Raw genomic sequence first — 26601 nt, 5'->3', positions numbered from 1 at the left:
CACACACACACACACACACACACACACAAACCACAATATTTTGCAACGACAGAGAAATATTTTTTTAAAAAGTGCGACGGTTGACTTCAAAAAGTTGTAACTCCACACTTTCTTCACTTTTTACATCCTTGTATCTGTCCCAATATCGATGCCCAAACTCATTTACTTCATTTCCTTTTGTCCAAAGTCGCTTGTCATTCTCCGTCATGTCATAACACTTTCATGATCTACGATCCTCATTTTTTTTTCATTTTTCTTCCTTGCCACTACTTTTGTCCAAACTCTACATTTTCTTCATTTCCTTTACGTAGGTGTCCCAATACTTTTGTCCAAATGCCACAATTTCTTCTTTTCATTTGTCGAGATGTCCCAATATTTATGTCCATGGCATGGCGATTTTTTTTTTTGGGGGGGGGGAGACATGGAGTGAAGACACTCAGGAAATCTGAGTGTCTTCAAGTACTTCCACATCTGTCAGCCCCCCTGTCCCCCCTACCCCAAAGACATGCGGTGAGTCTCCTGTCGCCAGGTGGTCTGATATTTTTGGGGGCATGGGGGTGGGGGTGCAGTGTCACTCATATATTCGTGTGTGTATGGGGGAGACAGACCAGGCTAATGGCTGGGACACACACACACACACACACACACACACACACACACACACACACACACACACACACACAGAGGGGCCATTGTAAGACTGATAGAGTGGTTGCCATGGTGATCTGTTATCTGCTGCACCTCTTCACCATGTCGTCTAGCTGTCTGTTTGTCCGTCTCATCCCATATCTTCATCCACGGTCAAGTGCTTTTACAAACAGAATCATGGGAATTATTTTTGTGGTGCACAGCTTGCTGTTTTAAGAAGGTGTTATTTATTTGCTGTGATGATGGACTAATGCTCCGAGCAGAACCTGAGATCAATGAAGGATCAAAGTTGCCTTGCTGGCATTGTGTCAACATAAACAGCAGCCAACACACACCAGAGAGGTGGCTGGCGCTCCGATAAATAGCAAACGGCTGATGAGGCGGAATCTCGGCGCGATCCCGTTAAACAGATGTTAAATAAGTCATCAATTGCTGACTTTACGTATGTGAATGATTGGTATATTTTTTTAAAGACAAATCCAGCATGTTAGGGGAGCAAATGATGTTGAAATTATGTAATTTCCCGAAATAGTGGCAAATACAGAAATTAGCACACACCTCTGGTCAAAAATGTTCAACATGTGGATAAATTACTACTTTTGCAACATGTAAGTGGAAAGCTCTGTTGTCTGTAATGTTGTGACTTAAGATGCCTATTTTTTCCTCTCTCTCTCTCTCTCTCTCTCTCTCTCTCTCTCTCTCTCTCTCTCTCTCTCTCTCTTTCTTCTCTCTCTCTCTCTCTCTCTCTCTCTCTCGTTCACACACACACACACGCACACACACCCACACGCGCGCGCTCACACACTTGAATAGAAGACTTTTTTTTTTTTTTTGCGGGGGTGGGTGGGGGGTTGGGGGGGTTCTGGCGGAAGTAAGGAAAAAGTGAGTCCGTTTGGGGAATTCCTTTCCCTGAAGCTACTGTGGCTCTTGTACCGTTTAGGGGGTCCCGACCTGTTTGTTTAGGAGGTGAAAGTTCACGGCCGGGGAGAGGGTAGCAATAGATTGGGGGCAGATTGTGGATGAAGGGGAGGAGGAGAGTGATGGGAGAGGGGAAAGAGAGAAGAATGGGATTAAAAAAAAAGGGGCCAGAAAACATTGGCCATTGTCTCCCCCTAGAGGTAGAGCAGCAAAACTGACTCATATTCCTGAGTGAAAGTGATTACGTCACGATGCCAAAATCGAAATATTGTACTGCATTTAATAAAAACAACAATATTAATAATAATAATTTAATTAATTATATAATTTACCACAAATATTATTGCTATTAATAATAATAATATTTGTGGTACATTTAGTTTGAAAAGTACGCTGCTACTACAATTCCCAAAATGCATCGCGGCACCTGTCGGTCCACCGCTGCTCTGAGGCAATAAAGTCGCTCGTTATCGCTCAAGCACCTCTTTTGGGTCAACGTCAACAGGTAATTTTATGACCAAACAAGTCAGTGTTGATGTCTAGTGCTCATTGGACTTGAAAAGAGAAACACACTGTTATTTGTCATTCAATTTGTGTGGTTAGCAGGCTCGATCGCAGGCGTTAATTAGTTTAGCTTCCTATATGCTGTATCTGTATAGTGCTCTTTCAGGGACAAAACACAGTGGTGACCGTCTATTTTGACTGCCTGCATACAACACGCTTTTTCTATTTGAAAGTGATTTTATTGTTATACCTCGCTGAATTGTGATAATTGATAGATACTTAGCTTTTTTTTTTAATCACTTGGGGATATTAAATTGCCTCAACAGAAAATTCACAAATATTTACGACAGTAATTCATGTAGTAAAACCAACAAAGCACAAACAAAACCAAAGAGCAGCATTGAATAAATAGAAATGTAAATGTAATGCAAACAATGTATGTATGTTGGTTTCTACTTGCTGTCGGACGGTACACATCCTGCCGTTTGTAAACTGTAATTGGAAATAGCATTGCTTAACTATTGTCACCGACGTCTAAGTTTGAATGTCCCATAAAACAATTAACATTTACGCATTATGGGATCCCAATGGAACGATGCCATGTGACCTGTGTGTAATTTCATTGGTGGTTGACATGTAATCTAATTATAGGTGACATTGCTTGGTGACATTTACAGAAGTCTGATTTTTATGTCTTCTTTTTTGTAATTCAATCTAGATGTAGTGTGTGTGTGTGCGTGTGTGTGTGCGTGTGTGTGTGTCTCTGTGTGTGTGTGTGGTGCTGTTGGTAGTGGCGGCTGGCGGAGGGTTGGGGGTGGGCTCTTTGGTGGCGGCAGACAGCCATCCAGCTGCGCAGCCTTGGTGTCGCGGTATGTCGAGTGTTTGTAAGCCGTTATGACCCGTTACCACCTCTGACCTGTAGACAAGGGACCCCATGGAAGGGTGACTTCGGGGTTTACACGGCGGGGGGGGGCTATTTGCTTAGGTCACATGTACTAACGCCACTTTGTGCGAACAGAAGACGGGAGCGAAAGAAGGACACGACCTTGGACACAAGTAGTACACGACAGTGAACCCCCGTTTATCGCGGGGGATACATTCCAACCCAGACAATTGGTGCTATAGAGAGACAATGTTTATTTTTTTCTTCAGTAAGTTGTTTTACCTCTCCAATATTCCTTCCTCACATTGGTCTCCAAATAAGAGGCATAGGATTTAAAAAATGTCAAACTAAACCATATCACTTCATATTATGACACTGGTAGCTTAATGCTAACATATCATGTGAAAAGCCATAAGCAGGCTAAAGGAATTTAGCATAGATGGATTTACCACGCCGCTGTCATAATCATGAATGAAATATGATGACATTTCTCCACACATATCTGTGTAGCGCCGAATCTGTATGCCTGCACCTCGACTTAGACCTGCTTTTTGCAAGTCTAAAATCCGGTCTACCTTTCCACTTTTTGTCACCAAATTGCCATTGTATGGGTGCGGCGGCTCCGTTAAGCGCCCGGCAAGGCGCAGCATAATCCCAAACATGGTAAACTAAAGACAATAAAGCGCAAACCACATGACAGAAAAGCAAACTATCAACTTAAGAGGATCAAGATACTGCCCTTTCTGGAGATGGAGTCAGTGACAATCACAGATGCTTCCGGATGGGTGTGACACAGTCACAAATTGGCTATATTTCGTATCGAATAACATCACACACATTTGAAATGTCCTCAAATTTGACTGCTTTGATGATGCTTTTTTTTTTCTCCACATTTAGATGATTTATTGATTTTTATTGGAGTCACTGACCGTGTGGTCAAATGGCTTGACACCCTGTGACCCTAATGAGGAAAAGCATGTTAAAAAATAATGGATATATAGATGGATGGATGGATGTTTTCATTTTATTTTTCACATGGAAGTCGAGATGCAAAGCTGAATCGATTAATTGACAACTAATCCATTATCAAATGAATCGTCAGTTATTGAATTGAATTGAATACAACTTTATTGCCAAATGTGCTGTACGTATGTGTAGCATACGTTATAAACAATTCATCAGCGTCAGACTTATTTTTCCCTTGAGTATTGGTGGCTGGTATCAGCATTCTTCATGAGTACCCAATACCTTGAAAATAAGGCCGGTTTAAATCGTCGTTAGTTGCGGCCCTTCAAAGAAGTATAGTCACAAATTGGCTATATTTCGTATCGAATAACATCACACACATTTGAAATGTCCTCATATTTGACTGCTTTGATGATGATTTTTTTTTTCTCCACATTTAGATGATTTATTGATTTTTATTGGAGTCACTGACCGTGTGGTCAAATGGCTTGACACCCTGTGACCCTAATGAGGAAAAGCATGTTAAAAAATAATAGAAATATAGATAATAAATAAAATAATAAATATAGATGGATGGATGGATGTTTTCATTTTATTTTTCACATGGAAGTCGAGATGCAAAGCTGAATCGATTAATTGACAACTAATCCATTATCAAATGAATCGTCAGTTATAAACAATTCATCAGCGTCAGACTTTTTTTTTCCCTTGAGTATTGGTGGCTGGTATCAGCATTCTTCATGAGTACCCAATACCTTGAAAATAAGGCCGGTTTAAATCGTCGTTAGTTGCGGCCCTTCAAAGAAGTATAAGATTTACTTTCAACGCGAGGTGCATTACCGCTAAATTGTCTGAGAGTTTCCGTTCCCAAATTACAAATAATAATAATAATAATAATGGACACCGCCCCTCAAAATGTTTGGTTTTATGGAGTTCAAAGCCAAAACGAACCTCTTCTGCACACAAACACGTCAAGTCATTTTGAAGTCAGTGCCCTCAGCAGTGAATTTATGGGGCCGATGACGATTAGCCGTCTACTGCACGAATGATCTTATTTCCCAAATAAAATTCAATGAAAACAATACGTAGTATCGTGAAAGACACGAGTCGACTCGTCCGCACAGTCTGAACCACGATGGCTCACCGCAAAGTGAGCTCATGTGGCGCTAAAAGTGACCAAACGGAAAGATGCTTCTTGCTACTTAAACGCTAGACCCTCCGTGATCATTATTTACTACCAGCATACACTACAATTAAAGTTATTTGTCCGGGATGGGGGTTTTTGGGGGTTTTTTTATAGCCACGTTTTACACACCATCATTTTTATTTATGATGTTTTAAATCAGAGAGTCAATGAATTGCTAACAACAATTAATCGGCTTTAACACAGAGGTGAGTGTTATTGTAGTCTGGTATAAAACTGACACATTTACATTGTGTTGTTGGGTTTTTTTTTTCCAAAAATAAAATGGTTTCTTCCATAAAATGGAAGTCACCTGAAGTCATGGTACCAATAAAAGTTAATAAATAAATTACAGGACTCTTGGAAATGTAAAAGCTTGAAAGGGCCACCCTGATTTCAACCACGACTGTTGTATACTCACTTCACATGGTTATTATTATTTTCCAAATTGTTTTTCATCTGTGGTGAAGGGAGCATCACACAAATTATTGCGGATGAACGGTGTACGCTTTGGAAAATGATGTGAGTGAAGCCCACGTTGATGTTAGTGATTCACTGTGATGACCTCATGACTAGGAATAGTAATAATGTTAATAATAATAATGATAATAATAATAAAGTCCTGTGGTGTGTCATCTCATTTTAACCTTAAAATGCTCTTTTGACCAAACACAACAACACCCTGACCATTTGGCTCCTTCTCCTTTCTCCTTCGTCTCGTCTGCGGCCGGCAGGAGGGCAAGGCCGACTGCAAGCAGGAGAAATGTCCGCCGGTGCCCGAGGATTGCGCCCTGGTGGTGAAACAAAGCGGCGCATGCTGCGAGAGGTGTAAAGGTAAGAATTTATATTTTTTAGTAATTCAGATGGAGCTCGGACTGATGTTTATTTGGATTCTTGTAAAGGTGACACTGACATTTGTGTCTAAGTCATTCTTGAGTTGTTATCAATTGTGAATTAAGGGGCTAGTTTTACAATTAGATTTTTTTTTTTTTTAGGCCGATGCCAATTCTGATATTTGGCGGAGTAAAATACTGATAACCGATTAATCAGCATTTTTTTTTTCATTTTTAGTAGTCGTAGTAGTAGTAGTAGTAGTAGTATTTTTGTAGAGTGGGGTTTGTTTTATGTATTGTTGTTTGAATGTCTTGTGGCTTGGCAGTTAATGTGTAAATCAAAAATTGGTCGGGCCCTAGTTATAATCATTTCACCATTCTGTGTGAAATACATTCTTTTCCATCCTTTCATATGCCCATTAAGACGCAATATTATCCATGTTGGTAAGTTGATATGTTGATTATTGGCGTGATGCCCTCTGTATATTATTTCTCTTAACTCCGAAATACTCTTACTATCTACTGTATCTGTTTTCAAATAAACATACTTTGAAGCTCCGAGCAGGAAGTCGTAGCATGGCCGTGTCGGTCATGTTAAGGAGTCTTGAGTGTATGAAGCTGATCCAAGGCTCCCGGGAGGCTGGGCTTTCAAACGTTACACGATCCCCCCCCCCCCCCTCAGCTGAATGGGGATTTGGTTTGATTTTCAGACTCAGGAAAGCAAATCAATTATTAGGATCGGTTTTCATTGGCAGGCGCAGTGCAGCATTGATCCCAGTCCATTTACTGTAAAATGAAGGAAATGAATAGGCTATTTATTTAGTGCTGAATGGACAAGCCACAAAGTCTTGCGTGCGTGTACGTGCGTCTGTGTCTTGTACTTAATTTTATTTGAGATTGTGGTTTTTAAAATACGCAAGGTATTCACATATATTGTAAACGCAAATTTGTTGTTTAAGTGATTTGGAATGTGACAGTTGGAAATGACATTGAGAAAAAAAAGTTGTACTGGAGATTTTTATTAGAAATATTTTCATTTTCTGTTGCGTTCTTGGTGCTAGCTTGGAGCCTCATTTTACCCGCACTTCGGCTCTTGAACCTCGGCGCACAGCGTCTGCAAATCAGGCCTGTAGGAAGTCGCCTTCATGTTTACGCCGGGCCGTAAGCTGCCGTTTGCGAAGCGTGAGCGGTGTTTGTTTTTAAACATTGTCTATGGTGGAGAATAGCTCCTCACGTGCATCTGTGGATCCGAAGAGCGACAAGACTCCAAATGTATATTTTGTCCGGCGATTTGCCGGGCTGTCGGAACGTGTGACGTATATTTTGAGCGACAAAAATATTACAATATATAAATAATGTTATTTTAGTATTTCGAAATCACACCAATTTTACAGTTTACAAGTACAATCATACAAACACAAATAAAGTACTTTGTTCAGATATTGTGCAGTTTTGGTGTCGCTCGGCTTTACGGGCATGCCGACTGTCAAATGCGCCTGCTGACACGTCAAGTGCTCGCTGACGTCTTTGAATAAAGCGAATGCGAAGGCTGGTCACCGAAACTGCACGAGGTCTGAAGAAAGAAGTTGTGGTGTCGGGAGGCAAAAAAAAAAAACAAAGCCGCCGTGCAGCCAAACACTCTTATTTTCTTATCTGGCGATTAACAGCACAACGCCAGTTTGTAACAACTCACAACAGTCGCCATTACCTCTCAACAAACACTGCCACCTAGTGTACAGTCAGAGAACATAACAAGTGATCCACGTTTGTGAGACAAATAACACGCACTTCCATCGGACATTTATTCTTTTTATTTTCCCAAGCAACACAGAGCCGCGACATTAGGATGAAAGAGCCGCAGGTTGCCATAATGCAAAATCCGTGTGCTCAACATCAATTTTGTACTGGGTTTCTGAAAATGATTGTTTTCACAGTGACGTCCTGTTATTGATATTTGAAATCCCAACACACTGTTGTCGTTTTAGGTTGCATGTTGGACGGACGATCCTACAACAGCTCCGTTTCCTGGACCAGCGCCATCAAGCCCTGCATCACCCGACGCTGTCAGGTCTGTGAGAAGCCATAGATAGCTAGATAGATGTAGATAAAAATAGGTAATATTTTGACATAAAACTTTTACGGCCTGGTTCTGACAGGAAGGCGTCATCACAGAAGCAGAAGTGCAATGTGTGGTCCACTGCAAGAACCCTAAGATCCATCCCAAAAAATGCTGCCCCACCTGCCCCAGTGAGCAAAACCTCCAAGCCAAGTCCAAGCTTCTGAAATAAGGAAAAGTAGCCATAATAACCGCTTGTTGTAATCCCGTCTCTTTTTTTTTCAGGTTGCATTTTCGAGGGACACCTGTACAAAGAAAAGGAGGAGTTCAGTCCGGAAGGCAAACCGTGCATCAAGTGTACATGCACTGTGAGTATGAGCAATCATGCGCTGGAATTCACCAAAGCGGATATAGACAGGAGTCCTTGTTTTTTTTTTACGACCGTCACGAAATGATTTACTTTGCCAGGACTTCGTATGAATATATGATTTGGTCACGTATTTGATGTCAGATTATTTTTTGCCCCAAGTATCAGTAGCAGGTCTTGGCAGCCTCCACAAGTACCCGACACCTTCAAATATCGCACGTCATGTCACCCACTTTACAACTCATGATTATACCAATTAGGGATTTTGTCTATGATGTTGTTTATTGACTGTTATTTGAAACACCTATGTCACAAAAAAAAAAAAAAAAAAAAAGATAACATTCATGAAACATATCTGACGTTGAAATGTGATCTGAAATTCACAGAGGGATTTTGCAATCGTGGTCATCTGGACCTGACAGCAGTGTTTCTCATTGTTTGACCCGAAGTGTCGCTGCTGTTGCAGGGGGGACGCACTCTCTGCGTGAAGGAGGCCTGTCCTGTCCTTTCTTGTCCTGCTCACCTCAGCCACACCCCTCCCGGACAATGCTGTCCCAAATGTCTTGGTAATTCACAAATCTTCTCGTGTGTGTGTGCGCGTGCGTGCGTGTGTGTGTGTGTGTCACTCTCTAATGTTTGTCATCTGGGTGCATCAGGTCAGCGGAAGGTGTTTGACTTGTCTCAGGGGAGTTGTCTGTTCCACAGCGAGGTCTTTGAGAACGCCACGTCCTTCGTGCAGGACAACTGCACCACGTGCACCTGCAAGGTAAAGTTTGAAGGTCTTCACTTTCATTGACAGCGCACAAAACGCCAGGCAAAAGCTACTTCTGAGAGGGAACATGGACTAAAGAGGGCAAAAAACAATGAGGACGCAGTTAAAAGTTAAATGATCATTTTTATTCTTTACGCTCGTCTTTGTTTTTTACATTACGCACAACTCTCATTTATTGTGCAAGAATCAAATTGTAACATGTATTTGTTACATATTTTGATGCATTTTTATGCTTGAGGAATTTATGTCTGAATTTGGGGGGGCTTGGAACGAATTAGGGCATTTACATGGAAAATGCATCTCTACTTACAAAGTTTTCTGGTTAAGACAAGACAAGTAGAGGTACCACTGTAGCTCTAAAAACAAAGCATACTTTGTTCTATTTCCATTCATTTCAGTAGGAAAAAAATTGCTTCTGTTCAACATTTTAGTTCATGAACGGTCTTTTGGAATGCACTCAAGTTGTGAACCGAGGTTTCACTCTGGACCTTCTGACATCGTCCTCTGTACTCGTTCAGGACTCCACCGTGGTGTGCACAAGGCGCTGCTCACGTCCGGGCAGTTGTCACGGAGACCACTGCTGTGACGACTGCTTGTCCTACGTGAAGGTGGATGACGTCAAGTATTGCAGAGTGCGCAACAAGATCTACAGGGTAAGATCATCTCTCCGAGGATGCGTGGATGGAGATGGGTGTATGTGTGTGGGAGAAGGAATATGGGCGGATGGATGGAGAAGAATGATCATGGATGGATGGAGCGATGGGGAGATGTAGACAGATGGATGGAAGAAGGAATTAATTGGGGAATAGATTGATTATGGATTGATAATACGAACGGGCAAATGGATATTTGGTATGTAAAGTCATGGATGGATGACGGACAGAAGAAAGAAAGGTCGGATGGATGAATAAAATGATGGATGGATGGGTGGAGTGATGACTGGCATGAAACAGACAAATCCACGGATGAGTGGATGAACTGACAGGAGGCTGGATGATAACGGAAGCATGATGAATGGACGGATGACGGACGGACGCTTGATCTGTGTTGTACTCATCCATCCGCAGGAAGGAGACATGTGGTCGTCAGTGAACTGCACGCTGTGCGCATGCGTGAAAGGCAACGTGGAGTGCCGGCCCAAACAGTGTGTGCCGATCACCAGCTGCCCCTCAGTGAGTGACGCGCCTTTCTTGGCCACTCGGCATCAAGCTCATCTTGGAGTAGCACCCATCCAGTCATTCATTCATTCCTTCATCCTACATTCACCCATCAACCCGTTTTGCTTTTCATCCATCCTCACTCTCATCCAGTCATGCTTCTGTCTTGTCACCCATTTGTTTATTCATCTTGACATTCTTCTGTCCATATCGTGTCCTCCTGTCACTCATTCATTCATTCATTTTTTGTATATGAATCCATGCTAACATCTGCCTATTCATCCATCATTCTTTCTTGCATGATATCAACGATTCACCTGTCACCCATTCATTCATTCATCCATCCATTGTTATAAATTGTTGCTTTTTGCACATTCCTGTTGCTCCGCCCACCAGAACAAGATCCTGAACCGGACCGGCTGCTGTCCAGTCTGCACTGAAAGTGAGTAAGTTCACTTCCTCGTCTCTATGGCGCTTCCGTCGGTCGCCGTCTTCTTAACGGCGCTTTGTCTTTGTCCCGCGGCAGAGCCCGGCGTGTGCACCGTGTTTGGCGACCCGCACTACAACACCTTCGACGGGAGAACTTTTAACTTCCAGGGAACGTGTCAGTATGTGTTGACCAGGGACTGTGGCGGCGGCGCTCGCGGCAACGCCGTCCTCAACAACGGCGACTCCAGCTTTACGGTTCGATCACACCTTTTTCCTCCGACGTCATCACATGAAGTCATGCATCATGAATAAGAACATACCTGTGAAGCCTTTTCATATGACGTATGGCTCGACATGATTGGTTGCAAAAAAAAAAAAAACAACAAAAATTCACCTTGTTAGCCGACCAATTTGTGTGATTTGCCCCGAAAGATCATGTTTTGATATTATTATGTCATCTTACAAGGTTATATTGACAAAATGAGTACAGATCTGCAAAACGCTCTTGTCAAGACTTTTAATTTGACGCGTGACTCAATACATTTGATCGCCTTAAAAGTCGTGTCATCCTCCAAAGGTGTTGGTGAAGAACAACGCCCGCCGCACCCGCTCCTTCTCCTGGACCCAATCGGTGGAGGTGCATCTAGGAGGGCTGGTGCTGGGCCTACATCAGCACCTGACCGTGCGCAGGAACGGCACCCGCATCGCGCTTCCCTACCACGGGCCCGGCGTGCACATTGACCTAGACGGGTACCTCCTCAAGCTCACCACCATCGTTGGTCAGTTCACAGACAACAGACGATGGGAAATGGAGTGTTCAATGTTTCTATCCAAATAGTTGGGTCTTTGACGTGCAAAAATATGATAATAAGAATAAGAAAACCTTTAATCGTCTCACAATGGAGAAATTCCCGATTTACAGCAGCAAAGTTATGAAAGTAAGAAAGTAGAAGGACAAAAAGTATAGGATGAGCTATTAAAATATGAAAAGATCTCCCAAAATATTACACAAAAAATACATTCTTAAAAAAACAGATGGTGAAAAAACTAGTTGAAATAATATAAAAGATTAGAGGTGAAAACCAAATATTAGGCAAAAAAAAAAAAAATCACAAATACAAAATCATAACAAATGAAAACAAAAAAAAAAAGACGTGTTTCGTCAAGTGGGTGCAAAAAAATAAAATCATCTGGTTCTAAATACATTTTACAAGTAAAACGTATCAGGAGCGATGTGATTTTATTTCATGCAACCACTTGAAATAAAATTTAGTAAATTCAACACACCATTTTTTTCACGATATGCATTTTGAAGTAGCATTTGTATTCATGTGAGACAGAAATAAAAACAACTATTGGACAAAAAATACAAAAACGAAGTTGCATGAAAAAAAAATCAAAACAGACAAAAATACAAATTAAAAAAAAAGACAAATATTGTAAAAAATTGAATATTAGATGAAATTTTCCAAAATATTAAAAATTAAACATCTATATTAGACACATAGTTTACATAGACAATCACAGCGTAACTACAGACAGCCAAAAAATAGAAAAAAGATGACAGGTAAAAATTTGTGGCATACAGCTGATGCAAAGACTCCACTTGTTTTTTTTCCGTTGACAGGTTTGGAGATCACCTGGGATGGCGACAGCTTCGTGGAGGTGGTGGCCGCCCCCCACCTGCGTGGGCGCCTCTGTGGCCTGTGCGGCAACTACAACGGGCACAAGCGCGACGACACCATGGGCGGCGACGGCCACTTCAAGTTCGACGTGGACGAGTTCGCCGAGTCGTGGCGCGCGCTGGACGGCAACGAGCTGTGCGCCCAGCCGCCACCGCACCGCCGCCCCACCTCCTTCCTGTGCCCCGGCAGCGTCAAGGTCAAATTCCGCGCCCATCGCGAGTGTCAGAAGATCAAGTCGTGGGAGTTCCAGAAGTGCCACCGCGTTGTCGACTTTGCTGCCTTCTACAGGTGACGCCCCAAATATAATTCGACGTGTAATAGTTTCCCACAGACTTTTGTAGTCCACAAACCACTGGAGCACCGGGCCGCCCAGTTAAAATTCAAACTATGAATTAAATCGAAACCGAGGTGGCACGGATGTACAGGACTTTCATAATGACACACTTAGCATGATGATGATGAGCCTTTGTCTTTTACCTTTGTAGGTCGTGTGTGACGGATATGTGTGAGTGTCCAGTGCACAAGAACTGTTACTGCGAGTCCTTCATCGCCTACAGCCGAGCGTGCGAGCGAGAGGGCGTCCCCGTCCTCTGGAGGCCGGACGCCGCCTGCATGGGTGAGTCAACGCACCCGCCGATGCATGCGACGACGTTTCTGTCTTCTATTCTGTTCTTTTTTTGGCGGGCATATAAATTGTTCTTTTAAAAAAGTGATCATGCTCTTAAAAGTATTTTTATGGAAAAAAAATATTTGAAAAAAAAATGTGAAAGATTAGGGAATAAATACCAAAGATAAGGAGGAACAACAAACAAATATTAGAAAAATACACTGACACGATATTCTTTTAGAGAAAAAAACCACATTTAGCAGAACAACAAAATAATAAAACTTATATATTACAAATATGAGATTGAAAATATAAATAAATTTGAAAAAAATGAAAAAAAGCTTCAAAAAGTGAAAAAATATGTCGAAAAAAATGCTAAAATATTACAAACTAAGTATGGGCATTTTTTAAAAATTATTAGTTCCAACATCTGAAAACGTATACAAATATTTTTTTTTAATTCTAAATATTTTACGATGTTGTAAATGTCTAAGGGTGAAATAATATTGTAAATACATATTTCTTTAAAATACACGACACAGTAAAACACAAATATTCAATGACAAAACTATTGACAAAAAAACCCCATAAATATTAGGCTTTGGATACAAAACTCAAGACACAAACTATACAAATACAAAAACATTTATAAATGATCAAATGTAAATACAAATGTATTAATTATTTAAAAAAAACTTTTCCTCAGTCATTTATTATATTAATAGTTAAATAATAATAACATTGAGCAGCATTTGCGCTTTTCCGCTTGACTTTTCTGATCTAGCATTGCATGACTCCTCAAATAAAACAACTTGAAGCCTGCCTGCATGTTGAACTAGTACACAAACACTTATTTTCTTTTTTTTTTTTTTTTGTCAGCCACACAGTGCAAGCACGGCGCCGTGTACGACACGTGCGGGCCGGGCTGCACCAAAACCTGCGACAACTGGAACGAGATCGGGCCGTGCCACAAGCCCTGCGTGGCCGGCTGCCACTGTCCCGCCAATCTGGTTCTCTTCCAGGGCCGCTGCATCAGACCCCTGGCCTGCCCCGGACGGTGACACAGGCGCCCGCTCAAGGACTTCTCGGACCTCCTCATAACCCCTCAATAAAAAAATAAAAAATAAAAAAAAACGCATCTCGGACTTGATGAGTTGCGGCAAAGGTACTCAAGGTCCAAGGAATCCTTATTGAACAAACACTCAGGAGAGGAATTTTGCGGCAGGACGTTGTCATCTCGGAACCTCACGGAACTCTCTCGAGTCGTGCTGATCGTCTCCGAAGAGGACGAGGAGCTTTTTGTACTCGAAGCAAAAGCAGATTTATCAGGAGCGTTTCTACAATTGTCATGTGTTGATACTGTTAATTTATATAGCAAAGGTGGTAGCACAAGCAAGGTGGGCGCAGTGAAGAAAATGACTTACAGTGAACCTCCGTCGATCGCGGGGACGCAGTCCACACCCACACGCAATTGGTAAAAACTTTTTAGATGCGGTGTGTGAAAAGTCACAGTAATGTTTTTTGCTTTACACGTTTTACCTTTTAAAAAAAGGGTATTGGTCTTATTAGGTAGATGTAATTAAAAAATGATGAATAATAAAATTTATCAAAATTATCACCCCCGCCCCCAACTTGATGCACAAATGAGCTGGCCCATCTGCCCCCTTTAAAAATCAAATAATGGCCCTTGAGCACAAAACACTTTTTTGTTTTGTTTTGTTTGTTTGCTTTTATCTTTTCTACCAGATGATCGTTTACCAATTTTTAGACAAGGGAGCAATTTCATATGATAGCCTAATAATTTCCAAAATAAGTGTTTGATGGCTTACTGCTTGCTCTCCAATAGAGAAACTTAATGATGCCATTTTAAAATTAAAAAGCAATAAAACAAAAAATATGTTTAAAATGGCAGATTGTCTATTATGTGGCCATTTCAGCTGAAACTTTAGCAAACAAACAAGGCCTGATGGTGACATCATAATTATTTGTTGTCATGTACTTTTTGCCTGCATTGTCATCAATGAGTATGTTTTCAATACTGTACAGTATTTATATTATTGTAAAAACGCGTACAAAAACAATCGCTGTGCAGGGATGTGCGTTGGGGCGACATCAGCGGGGGTTCACTGTAAGAGGACAAAACAAAGAAAAAGCTATTTATGTTTATGTGTTGTTTGTACTTTTGTGTGCCCAAATGTGACTCGTGTGCTGTTGTTGTTCAAAAGTACTGTAGCGTCTTTGTGGGAATTGTTCTACCCTCGTTATTTAAGAGCCACAATATAATCTTTTATCCAATGTCACACTGTACCACTTTCTTTCCTCCATCATTCAAACCACGAGGGAGAATTATACATACACACGGGTAAAAATGTATATGTATATATAAAACATAAATTAGCAATTTAGTATGAGCTAGTACTTCACTAATAGTATAATTAACCAGCAGAGGTCAACTAGTAGAACGGCTTTGCCCAACTAGTAATGGACCTGTACTTCTAATAGTATGCCAAAGTTGTCCTTTCAGCATGCACAAATGTCATGCAGCAGTAGAAAAAAATGTGACTAGCATAATACAACAGTGTTACTCGTGTGACTAATTAGTTGCTCTACTAGTATTTAATCGTCTTGTTGGACAGGGAGGAGAGCTGGAATGTTGAACAAATTGCTTGAACAATGCCTTTGTGGAAAATTGTTTGGGCGTTTCCGCAAACATCCTTTTATCGACACAAGATGTCGCCCGAGAGCCATCAAAGATAATCGATGTTTCGATTTGCGTTGCGTTGACATCTAGGTATACCGTATTCGTATAAATAAATGGATACACGTGTATTTCCCCCGAAGACAACAATATTGAAGAATTTTATTTTGTTTTATTTTATTTGGGGGCAAGTTCTGCTTCGCTCGAAAAGTATATTGACCCGTACTTCCTCGTTAAGGTGCTTAGTTAATTGGAACAGGTGCGCTTGTTCAAGGAACATTTTGGACGGAAAACTTTCGTCAACCGCGCGTTTGACGAGTTCGTTTGATTTATGATCGTATTTTTAAAGATAATTAAAAAACAGTATTTAGATTAGGAGGAATGCACACAAACATAACACAAGCAATCATGTACAGAAATCTCAACGCAGCTGAATGACCCCGTGGAGAGAAAATGAAGTCATCCAAAAGTAAGTCAAACTATATTTTGGGGGGGCTATTGAATATTCAGTGTGGGTATTGTTAGTTTTATCAGATCTGCGGATTACTAGGAGTACTAGTGCAGCACTAGACATGAGTATTTTGTCAAACAGTCATGTCATTCTTCTACGGTACCAAATACACAAATATTTAAGTAATATTCGAAAATGATGTCGCTAGAGCATTTGTTCAATATTCTTGATAGCCAGCTTAAGGTTCTAGAAGTGTACACACAACTTGAACATATGACAGCAACAAACATTCTTTCAGAAGTTTTATTTGAACATACTCTTCCATACAACAACAAAATGAGCTGCGGCTCCAAAGTGTCAACACGAGGATTCTCTCAGCTGCCATTTTGCACAAAATCACCACTGAAATAAAAATACCAAGAATAGCCTTGATGAGAACCAACAGACAAATGAGAACAAGTTAATAAAAAAAGATGAGGATTTTTTTTTTTAAAAAGACGCATATAAACATGTCAAATTCCTGTTGAAACTATAATCGATCTAATCTCAATGGGCTATTATTTAAAAAAGGGACGTTTGTGTCGCTGTCTCATCTGATGCGAAAAATCTTCAATGTCTCATCAATTTTTGGCTTCTAAGCATGTCAAGCTTTTTATTAAAATGAGCTGCTTTTATCCATCAATTCGTGAATGTCTTAAAAGATTTTTTATTCTGTTTAAAACAATAACTGATTACACTTAATAATTCTCTTAACTGTTGTGCCTTCAATTATGGCAATTTTTCATTTAATTTAGTTTTGGCTCACTTATGACTTTTTTAAACTTGTTTTAATGAGCTCCCTCCCCACAAAAAAAAAATAAACTCATTCATAGACTAGATTTTCTTGATTTTTGACTGCATTTTAGGAAAATAACATTTTTGAATAAACATAGTGGTTAAACACTTTTGGACTGTAAACTGTCATCAAACAACATGAACGAAAACTTTATTTTCCCTTTTCAAAGTATTTTTTATTAAAAGCCTAACTAAGGCTGTACCTCCAAAAACAATGTATTGAAAAATAAATCGTGCTCTCATATAGAATCTTCCATCCATAAAGTCTCTCTCTCATACAAAATTAAATATGTGACATCTGAAAAAAATACACTCTATCTTACTGCATTTGTGGGGGACCAAAGGAGGGGAAAACAAAAGTAAAGGTACAGTCACGCCGGCGTTGGTGAGTTGGGTCCGTCAGTGCGCGTCTGTCCGGTTCAGTCGTCGTCGCTGTCACTGCCCGACTCGCTGAGCTGAAGATCACTTCCTGTTTCCGTCGTCAGAAGGCAGAAAAGAAAAAAATGCTTTGAGACATTTTCCCATGTTTTTAAAAATAAAAATATACCATAAATGTATAAAAGTACATATCCTTTAAAAACAATGTACACATTATACAAATGTATAATAAATATTATCCAAAAAATGTTTTCATTGTTACTGATTTGTCATCTTGACATTCAGTAAATTGAAAATCTGTTGGTGAATAGTGCAACTTCAACACTCACTGAGCGTGTTGATGAGATGGTGGTTGGCGCCCGCCGGTCGCTCAGCGCCCCCGTTGGCGAGGGAGTGGCGGCTGGGGGGCGTAGAGGGGACTTGGCCCGGCGGGCGGTTGCCGTCACGTTCGCAAGCGCCTCCGCCGCCATCATCACTGCTGTTGCCATGGCTGGGCGACGCGCTGGCCGAGCCGGACGAGCTGCTGCCGCTGCTGCTCATCTGCTCGATTACGTCCACTTCGGCTCGCAGCTCTGTGTGATAAAGAGGAAAAGAAAAAAAAAAAAAAAGACTGCACTTTTGATCACGATGGATTTTGCAGGACAAAAAAAAAAAAGGTCTCAATTTGTCAAGTTGTGTGACTGCCGTCCTGGACCTGTGCTCCAGTGTGGCCGCCTTTACCTCTCTTGATATCGTCCAGCTGCGGCTCAGGCGAGGGGTCGTCCTTCGAGGGCGACGGCGATGTCTTGACGGTGGTGCCCGGCTTAGTGGGGGCTCGGAACTGAGGTCCCGCCTGGGTGGTCCGCACCGCCTGCTGCTCGATGCGAGCTTGGATCTTACTGCTGCCCTCAGCCCTGAGCGAACATGTCACGGGCATTAGCCAACATCATTGCTGACCCAACGTCATTTACGAGGAGTGGGACACGAAACTTTTTTTTATGGGTTTTTACTCTGCATGATCACATGTGGGGATTTAAAAAATTCACACACTGAATTTTTTTGGGGGGGACCCTATTTCCCATTATTTGCTGAAAATCTCTCCTTTTTTTCTGTTCAGGCCAAAGCAACAATTATTTTGGTGCCATCTTGTGGCAATTAGGTTTAATTCATTTTTCTTTGCTTTTGAGGTGTCCGTTTTGTAAATATTCCCCCACCAAGGGACTACTCAGTGAATTTTATTTAGTTTCGCTTTTTTCCCCGATTCCCCAATAGTCCGTGTCGTCTTCTTTTCTGTTACAATTTGCCTGTGTGTCGTTATTTATGCTGCATCTCTTTCAATTGACCGCAGAACTGCCCAGCATATTTTTGGCACTCCACCGAAGGTGCGAAACTCTAAATTCAGACGGTGGCACGCTCACCTGGTTTTCTTGACCTGGATGCTACTGCTGAGTTTCTCCAGGACAAAGCCGCCCGTGTCGTGATTGATGATGAGCACGCAGTCCTTCTGATACTGCCGCTTGTTGCCTTTGAACACCGTCATGGGTGGGGTGGAGCCCTGACGACAAAAATTTAACCCCACCCACACCCCCCCCCAAAAAAAAACTCACCACACTTTTCGAGTGACTACACACTACAGCACGCAGGAGTAAGGAGCTGTACCGGAATGTGAGGCAATGTGATGGTGACTTCGTCTCCTTTGCCAACGTGCAGCTCCCCTTCGCAGCTGGTATCGATGGACGCCGGTTTGAAATCATCTTTAAAAATAAAATAAACAATTCAAATGAGTAATTGTGTGACAGAAAGGTCGGTCGGATCTGCTGTTTTGATAGCAGCACCGGGTTGAACAGAATTTGGAGTTGGGGCACAGCTTAACTTTATGCTGATGAAATTGTTTCATGCAATATTTTGGCGCTAGTTTACATTTGTATTTTGTCAAATGGTCTACTTTGGTAGTTTTCCTATTTTTGTAGTATTTTGTTTTGTTTTATTCCATGCTTTGTAATAAGATAATTTGTATAATTGTCTTTTTTTATATTTTAGGAGAGGTGTATTCCATCATTTTGTAATTTTAAAATTATTTTGAATATTTTTGCGTATTTTATATGTAATTAATTTTTTTGTATTTTTGCCAAATTTTTTTTCACCATTATTTGCATATTTTGGTACTTTTCGAGTTTTCCCCCATAATTTTATATTTTTCCCACAATATTTGTGAATATGATGTGAATTTCTCAAATTTTTCTCTTTGTCTAAATTTTTTTTTTTTTTAAACTTTGTCATTTTATGTTTTGCCTTTTTCGGATACTGTATGGTTTGGGCTAATACATGTTGTCCCATTGCTGGATTTACATCTATTTTGCCCCCCCCGTCTTGTTTTGGCATTTACTTTTGTAGTTTGTCAGTTTTTCCACTAATTTTTGTCATCTCTTACTATTTTTTTTAAATGTATACATTTTGTAGTTATTGTAGATATTTTTTTCTCGGTTTTTTGTTTGTTCTTCTGCCAATTATTTATTTTCTCAAGTAAGATTGTCGTTTTTAATATTTTTGCAGTTTCACCAGCAAGATTCTTATTGCCTTTTTACTCTCCACTGTTTTTTTTTTCCCCCAACAGTGTAGGACAACTGGCCACCTAACAAATAAATTGTTTCACAATAACGGAATGACGTACCACTATTTTCAGTCAACCATTTTGATTATGTTCTCATTTTCTCAACAGATGGGATAGATTAAGGATGTATTATAATAAGTGGTTGTGCAGTGGCTGTTGACTCACATCTGATGGTATGAAAGGAGGACTTGGGCCTTTTCTCGAAGCTTTCCCCGAGCTTTAAAACATGTTCTTCTTTGTCCAGCAACGGGTTTGTACTTCCGTTCATCTTCTCCCTTTCTGGTCTTCACAGGAGCCGAACGCTCATCACAAATTCGACATACAAAAACGAACAAAAGCTTTTCAAATAAGCGATTTTTGTTGTCAAGTCAGTTGCGACAACGTTAGCCGCGAGGCTAACTGCTAGCAAAACATACGTGCGTCACTATTACGACACTTCCGCCTTTCGTCCAAGTTGTCAAAAAGAAATATCCTTTGCTGAAATAATTTCTTTAAACGTTTTTGTCTTGTGATAATCATGTGATTGGTATTGTACTTTCTAAATTGTTTTTAGTCCAGTATGATGATGTTTTGTCTATTTTGGTATTTTCTGTAATAAATAGGATCAAATCCTTAATACTCACAACGGTATCCGACCTGTGTAGGCAAAGTATATTTATTTGTTATTCCCACCTTAACGACATTTACACACAAAACAGGACAAAACAGCTGCCGGTGCATCAAATGTGCATTAAAAAAGACTTTAAAACATATAGTTATGGTTTAAAGCGTTTCACAACGTATGGAGGCGTGTGATGTGACGTCGACATCAGACGCTCCACTCTGATCATCACACCCATTGAGACCTCCCTGGCGTAATTTGGTGTTTGTGTGTGTGTTTTTTAATACCATTTCTGTATTGTAATTTCCTACACGTTCTGTATACTTAGTTTAAACGTATACTTAATAAAACTATTTGGGTGTGGCCTAATTATTTTCTGGCAAACTACTGCCAAAGTGTAGTTTCTAGTATCTACACGGATACTTTACTAGTGTGGGCGACCACTTATAATTTAATAAAATTACATGATTTTAAATATTAAAACGCACAGAAATATAAGTATACGTGTGTGGTTTTCTATGTATTTTAAGTGCGGAATCACTTTTTAATACAACTAGTTTGACCATCGGAACGATTAACGTATGTGTAATTTAAACACTGACTTTTTGTACGACGTTACATCCTGATGCAAATTCATGAGAATATTTTTGCACCGTAAATAACATACATAAATTATTTCTTTTTATATATTAAAAAAATATTTCGTGGCCTCGTGTTGAGGCAGTGTCGAGGATGATTGATTGTATTTGTGACTTCCGGGACTCGTTTTTCCACGGATCATGTAAAATGTTGCACAACATGGAGCTGGGTGCCGAAAAAGAAACACATTTTTTAAACTTATTGAATTTTTGCGTCGTTTCTTGCCTCTGTGTAGCAATTTACTATTAAAATGTTTGCATTATAGCATACCATCAACGGGCAGCTTTTACTGCAGCATAGTTGAGTTGAGCATGGCCGCGCCGAACAATAAAACTTTAATCCCTGGGGAGAGCGTCACACTTTGTGATCAAGACGGCGGCGTGAAGGATGAAGACAAGAAACCAGAAGTCTCGAACCAGAGGAAGTCTGTTGGAGAGCAAAATTTGGTATCAGCCTTCAAGCAGATGAAGCTGGAGAGGGAAGCACAGAAGAACTGGGACTTGTTCTACAAAAGGAACGCTACCAATTTCTTTAAAGACAGACACTGGACCAGCAGAGAGTTCGACGAGCTAAAGACGTGCAGACAAGTGAGTAATTAGGAATCAAGCCACAAAAAATACCGTACATCTGGAATAACATTCATGTGACAGAGGTCTACGACAAACCAACACATTTGAATAGCGCAAGCACGAATATATAAAACGCAGTGATTATTTTGCCGTGACAGGCAACCTAGTGTTATTTTGCCGTGAATAAGTGCAACTTATGTGTGGCGGAGAGGAAAATGTAACAGTAATATTTTAGTCACCTTCCTTCTAAGCCAAAATACCCAAGTACAATATTGCGTAAAAATACTACTTTGACAATTACATTTTCCCCTCCCAAAAGCTGCCGAAGTTAATACTGTATAACAAAAGTCAATGCAGCAAGTTACAACACCCTTTGTTGATGACATCATATTCTGGAGTCGTACCTGTTTTCATGTGATTGTAGTGGTAAAATTTTTTTTTTAACCAAATTGTTTAAATTTGGTGCAATTATGCTTCTTGATAGCTTGATAATTGATAATGGCATGTACGACGTCGTTCCTCTTTAAATTTGGTCATTAGTGTGCATTTAAATTCTCAAAATCAGTGACAGTTTGCCGAATGCTGCCTTTTAAAAGGATATTAAAACGCATCAAGTTTAGCTGCACCTTGAAGTCCAACAGCTTCTAAAACAATCTAAGTGATACAACTAAATATGTAAATGTTTTTTTTCTTTTTTTATCATGTTTGTTTTGCAGTCTGAGTCACAGAAGTTAGTCCTGCTGGAGGCGGGATGCGGCGTGGGGAACTGCATCTTTCCTCTGCTGGAGGAAGAATGCAACATCTTTGTCTACGCTTGCGACTTCTCGCCCAGAGCAGTTGACTTTGTCAAAGTGAGCCAGCGCCACTTTTCTGTTACAGTTTAAAACGTCTCCACACCCTTGCCAGATTTCTGTGATATTAAGAAAAGAGACCAAAATGACTCATTAAAAAAATTTCCACCCTTCTGTGTGAAATAAAAAATATCGATATATTTTTGAATGAGGATAACAAACAACTCTGATGTGTGCACGATTAGCCAATCACATTCAAACTCATGTTTCATGTGCCTCATGACATATCTTTAAGAGCAGAGGCAGTATAATGTGAGTTTGTTGTTTTTCGCCGACAGAAGAATCCCCTGTGCCATCCCGAGCGATGCGCCGTCTTCCAATGCGACCTCACCCACGACGACCTTCGGGACAACATTCCTGAGGGGTGCGTGGATGCCGCCATGCTCATCTTCGTGCTGTCCGCCATCCATCCTGAAAAGATGGCGTCGGCTGTGCGCAACATCCACACGGTACGAGCGGAATTGTGGTTTTGGCCATTTTGAATACAGTGAATCCCCGCCGGGTATACCCTCCAGATCCATGGGTCAGCGAGAGCTGAAAATCTGCGCTATCGAGAGACCACATGAAAAATATTTTTACCCCTCCCACAAGGCTTATTCTTATTTGCCTGCTTGAACGAAATTATGAGAGATGTTGTATGAAGCTGGGGGGAAAAAAAGTCGACCAACTAAACACTAAAGGACTCACTTCAGACTTGCCTGTATACTGTAAAAACCCAGTTAAAAAAATGATTGCCAAAAAATCCCAGTGTGAACAGTGAACGGCAATGTCGCTGGAGTTCACGGTACATAATGAGCAAAGCGTCACTTCCCCGTTCTCCCCGAAGGTGCTGAAAGCCGGAGGCGTCGTTCTCTTCCGAGACTATGGCGTGCACGATCACGCCATGCGGAGGTTCAAAGCCAGTAGCAAGCTGGCAGATAACTTCTACGTGCGACAGGATGGAACCAGATCCTACTTCTTCTCCAAAGGTGCGCACCTATTCACACCAATTGCTAAGAGACCAGTATTCACATCTACATCCACTGTAATTGGGAGTTTTATGTCATGATTATTGTGAGCAAAATGAGTCAAAGCATTAGGGCGCACTTGCACACTGTGTTTAAAAAAAAAAAAACATGAAGCAATAATGATCAACTTATATAGGAGGAAAAAAGACAATGTTAGGGAAAATGCAGAAATGTCCACAAAAAAAATTGAAAAAAATTGTCATTAGCTTTCCAAACAAAGTGAAAAATAGGACAATGCGCAAAGAAATAAAATTATGAGAATTAAAAATGTTGTCACAAAAAAAGGTCAATATTTATAAATACAGATTAGGCAACAACATTCAACAAAACTAGTTCAACAGATATTAAATACATTAAAATATTCGGGTCTAAAGCTAAGAATATTATCAAATAAATGCAAAACTTTTCACAATATATTGACAAAATACTACAATTAAAAAATTGTTCAATTTCAAATATGAATACTTTAAGTAGTATAGTTTTTTATATGCAAAAAAATGGGAATTAAATATAAAATAATAGTAAAACAACATTAGCCAAAAGTATCCAAATAGAAATAATTACAACTGTTTACAAATTTTAGAAAAAAAAAAATCGCAAATACTACATAATCCAAAAATATTGTATTGGGGAAATTTTTTTTTAAATAGCCAGAAATAACTAAAAATGTTTTTAAAAAGCATTAATTAAAAATTTATACATCCTGAACATTAAAAATCAATATCAAAATACAAGACATTATTTAAAATAATCTACCAGAAAAAAAACATTAAAAAAATATAAGGGGAAAAAAATTTATTCTGCGAGAAAAAATATTGGCAAAAAAAAGCCCCAATATTGGGAAATAAGTGTGCAAATATTGAAACAATAGTAGATTCAAAAATGTAAAAAATAAAAATACCAAAAAATCATGATGAAATTACCATACAAAAATACTTGGAATAAAAATATACCAACCAAAAATTAAAATGCGCTGAAAAATATTTCAGCTGTGTTGCTATGTTACGTAACCCCATAACACACACCGTCGTCATCGTCTACATTGGCGTCGACTACAGTTCTCATCTTCGGAGCATGCCAACAATCATATCAATGGCTCATCCCAGCCTGCGCTGCATCTGTGTTTTCAGACTTCCTGGCGGCACTCTTCTCGGAGGCGGGCTTCTGCTGCATCACCATCGAGTACGTCCAGAGGGAGACGGTCAACAAGAAAGAAGGACTTTGCGTTCCCAGAGTTTTCCTGCAGGCCAAGTTCACCAAAAGAGAATCATGAGGCCGTTGCACACACGGAGAAAGACACCGAATGGTCGCAAAGTTCTCAAAATGATTGTGAAAAAGGACTATTCACTTTTAAAGTCACACATTTGTTTATATTTTACATGAAGGTGCCATTTGTTTAATATTCACTGTAAATGTTTCACTTCACTTGGAACATATCCATCAGCTGTCAATTTTTAATATTTTTAGAATAATTATAGTTGAGTTGTAAACCACAAGTAACTTTAATGGAGCCCATGTCGAAAGGATGGCATTGGAAATAGGAAATATAAAAGCAAAAAGAAATGGCTCTGTTTTTGTTGAGTGACAGGTTCCTGGGGGGTCATCCCGGGGAAGCTGAGAGGAAGTGAAAATCGGCCATAGGTCATGTGACCAGTCCTGCCTGAAACTTTTACTTTGCGGTTACATAACTTTCTCAAAACATTTCTGAAAACGCAGCATGTGCAGGTTTCAGCATTTAGTGAACCCGAGTTACATTACATAGTGTGGTTGTGTTATCGATCAAATACCCGCACGGTGTTCATCTAGACAGCTACGACTACTTTCATGTCTTACAATCTTGTACTCGCTATCGATCCGTCAGCGTATCGCACAAAAATGAGTACACACTTAAACCTTTTGGAAATAGTTTTATTTTCATTGGTCAACACTGAGGAAATAAGACTTAGCTGCGATGTGAAGACATCAGCGTACAGTTTGTGTAGAACTATTATTGTCCTATTTAAATTAAAACACACAGCCATTAATATCTAACACCTTGGCAACATTGACTGTATCTATACCTCTTCTACCTAGCTATAGATCCATCTACGTAGCTATACATCAAGCTACTGTCAATCTAGCTAACTAGCTAGAGAGACGCTACGTCAATCTATGTAGCTATACAGCTATCTTATCTACCTATCCATACATCAACCCAGCTAGACATCAATCTTAACTAAATCTAACAACATTTTTTTTCTCCAAACATTGTATCAATATATCTACATGTACAGCCACAAATTTAGTTGGTGGTCCAAAAATCCGTACAGGTTTTATCACTCCCCTAGAGTCAACACACCAACATTCAGGCCGCATGACATGACAGCGCACACAGACTCAAAATTAGGGTGTGACTATTGAGCAAACAAACAACGGCAGCTCAACAAGCGTGATGCGATGAACGCAGTTGACTCAACTTGTCCTCGTTTTAATTTTTCCCCCAGGTCACCTTCACCGTGTCACAATCTTGGAGTCAAACAAGGTGGAGACATTTCCTGTCTGCTTTCCTGAGTGAGTCACGTTACCACAAGCACACATCCTGTTATTCCCCACCCGTAGGAAGAGCACTGAAGGTGTCCGTTTTTTTTTTCAGCTTATGTAGCTCATCATGTAAATGCCCCAAATAGAAAAGAGAAGTTGTCTTTCATGAGGTTAGTAGAGTGTGAAATATCCAAACGATTAGTTCCCAGTCAGATGGATTAACATAGATATGCAGAAATCAGAGCAGATTTAATGCCACCATTAGCGTGTGGACTACAAAGTGTCTTCAAATAAACACCCAAATCTCAAGGCTGGTCTTCAGCAGAGGCCCTGCTAATCTAATCACGGTATTCTGATTAAAATGGCCGCCCCTGAGATGGATAAAAACGGGTGGATTTTGCTGCTGAATTTTTATTCCACAAACACAATATTAATCAGAGTAGACAAAGGTGGGG

At 40.2% G+C, this 26601-nt stretch overlaps 3 protein-coding genes across 7 annotated transcripts in view; 2 read left to right on the top strand and 1 right to left on the bottom strand.

Annotated features, from left to right (window-relative positions):
- Nucleotides 1-15305, top strand: part of bmper (BMP binding endothelial regulator) — a 22596-nt gene extending 7291 nt beyond the window's left edge. The window contains exons 3-16 of the mRNA XM_019863748.1: nt 5837-5936; nt 7921-8003; nt 8092-8182; nt 8277-8359; nt 8825-8924; nt 9015-9124; nt 9649-9783; nt 10198-10302; nt 10684-10729; nt 10814-10971; nt 11294-11495; nt 12344-12689; nt 12887-13017; nt 13888-15305. Of these exons, the coding sequence (XP_019719307.1) occupies nt 5837-5936; nt 7921-8003; nt 8092-8182; nt 8277-8359; nt 8825-8924; nt 9015-9124; nt 9649-9783; nt 10198-10302; nt 10684-10729; nt 10814-10971; nt 11294-11495; nt 12344-12689; nt 12887-13017; nt 13888-14069 (1872 nt within the window). The 3' untranslated portion in view covers nt 14070-15305. The remainder of the gene's footprint in view (nt 1-5836; nt 5937-7920; nt 8004-8091; nt 8183-8276; nt 8360-8824; nt 8925-9014; nt 9125-9648; nt 9784-10197; nt 10303-10683; nt 10730-10813; nt 10972-11293; nt 11496-12343; nt 12690-12886; nt 13018-13887) is intronic.
- Nucleotides 15306-15944: 639 nt separating this feature from the next.
- Nucleotides 15945-25653, top strand: mettl6 (methyltransferase 6, methylcytidine). Of its 5 annotated transcripts, none has more exons than XM_019863752.1 (6): nt 15945-16175; nt 21465-21786; nt 22485-22619; nt 22901-23068; nt 23446-23587; nt 24757-25653. In XM_019863752.1, exons 1-6 carry the CDS (start codon nt 16141-16143, stop codon nt 24897-24899), a joined length of 945 nt encoding a protein of 314 aa, XP_019719311.1. In that variant the 5' UTR covers nt 15945-16140; the 3' UTR covers nt 24900-25653. The 5 variants fall into 5 exon arrangements, with proteins under 5 accessions (XP_019719311.1, XP_019719315.1, XP_019719310.1 ...); XM_019863751.1 differs by having other exon boundaries at nt 15948-16175; nt 22898-23068; XM_019863755.1 differs by lacking the exon at nt 15945-16175 and adding an exon at nt 20096-20209 and having other exon boundaries at nt 21510-21786; nt 22898-23068.
- eaf1 (ELL associated factor 1) lies at nt 17164-20376 on the bottom strand. Its single transcript, XM_019863757.1, has 6 exons — nt 20125-20376; nt 19008-19102; nt 18767-18903; nt 18090-18262; nt 17699-17941; nt 17164-17460 (listed from the first exon to the last, which is right to left on the bottom strand). The coding sequence occupies exons 1-6, from the start codon at nt 20225-20227 to the stop codon at nt 17411-17413; spliced, it is 801 nt and encodes a 266-aa protein (XP_019719316.1). The 5' UTR covers nt 20228-20376; the 3' UTR covers nt 17164-17410.
- Nucleotides 25654-26601: the final 948 nt, after the last annotated feature.

Source organism: Hippocampus comes, unplaced genomic scaffold (assembly GCF_001891065.2).
Source record: "Hippocampus comes isolate QL1 unplaced genomic scaffold, H_comes_QL1_v1.1 scaffold249, whole genome shotgun sequence".
Classification (NCBI taxonomy): Eukaryota; Metazoa; Chordata; class Actinopteri; order Syngnathiformes; family Syngnathidae; genus Hippocampus; species Hippocampus comes.
The sequence above is the reverse complement of the archived record's forward strand: the minus strand, read 5'-3'. Positions and strand labels throughout refer to the sequence as shown.

Excerpts from the sequence above, each read along its gene's own strand:
- mettl6 (XM_019863751.1), top strand. The coding sequence starts at position 16,141 with ATGACCCCGTGGAGAGAAAATGAAGTCATCCAAAA. Across the intron at positions 16,176-21,464 it reads GAAAATGAAGTCATCCAAAA|CATACCATCAACGGGCAGCT; the intron begins GTAAGTCAAACT and ends TTTGCATTATAG. Across the intron at positions 22,620-22,897 it reads GAGCAGTTGACTTTGTCAAA|AAGAATCCCCTGTGCCATCC; the intron begins GTGAGCCAGCGC and ends TTTCGCCGACAG.
- eaf1 (XM_019863757.1), bottom strand. The coding sequence starts at position 20,227 with ATGAACGGAAGTACAAACCCGTTGCTGGACAAAGAAGAACATGTTTTA. Across the intron at positions 18,904-19,007 it reads TCACATTGCCTCACATTCCG|GGCTCCACCCCACCCATGAC; the intron begins GTACAGCTCCTT and ends TTTTGTCGTCAG. Across the intron at positions 17,942-18,089 it reads GCTGGACGATATCAAGAGAG|AGCTGCGAGCCGAAGTGGAC; the intron begins GTAAAGGCGGCC and ends TTTATCACACAG.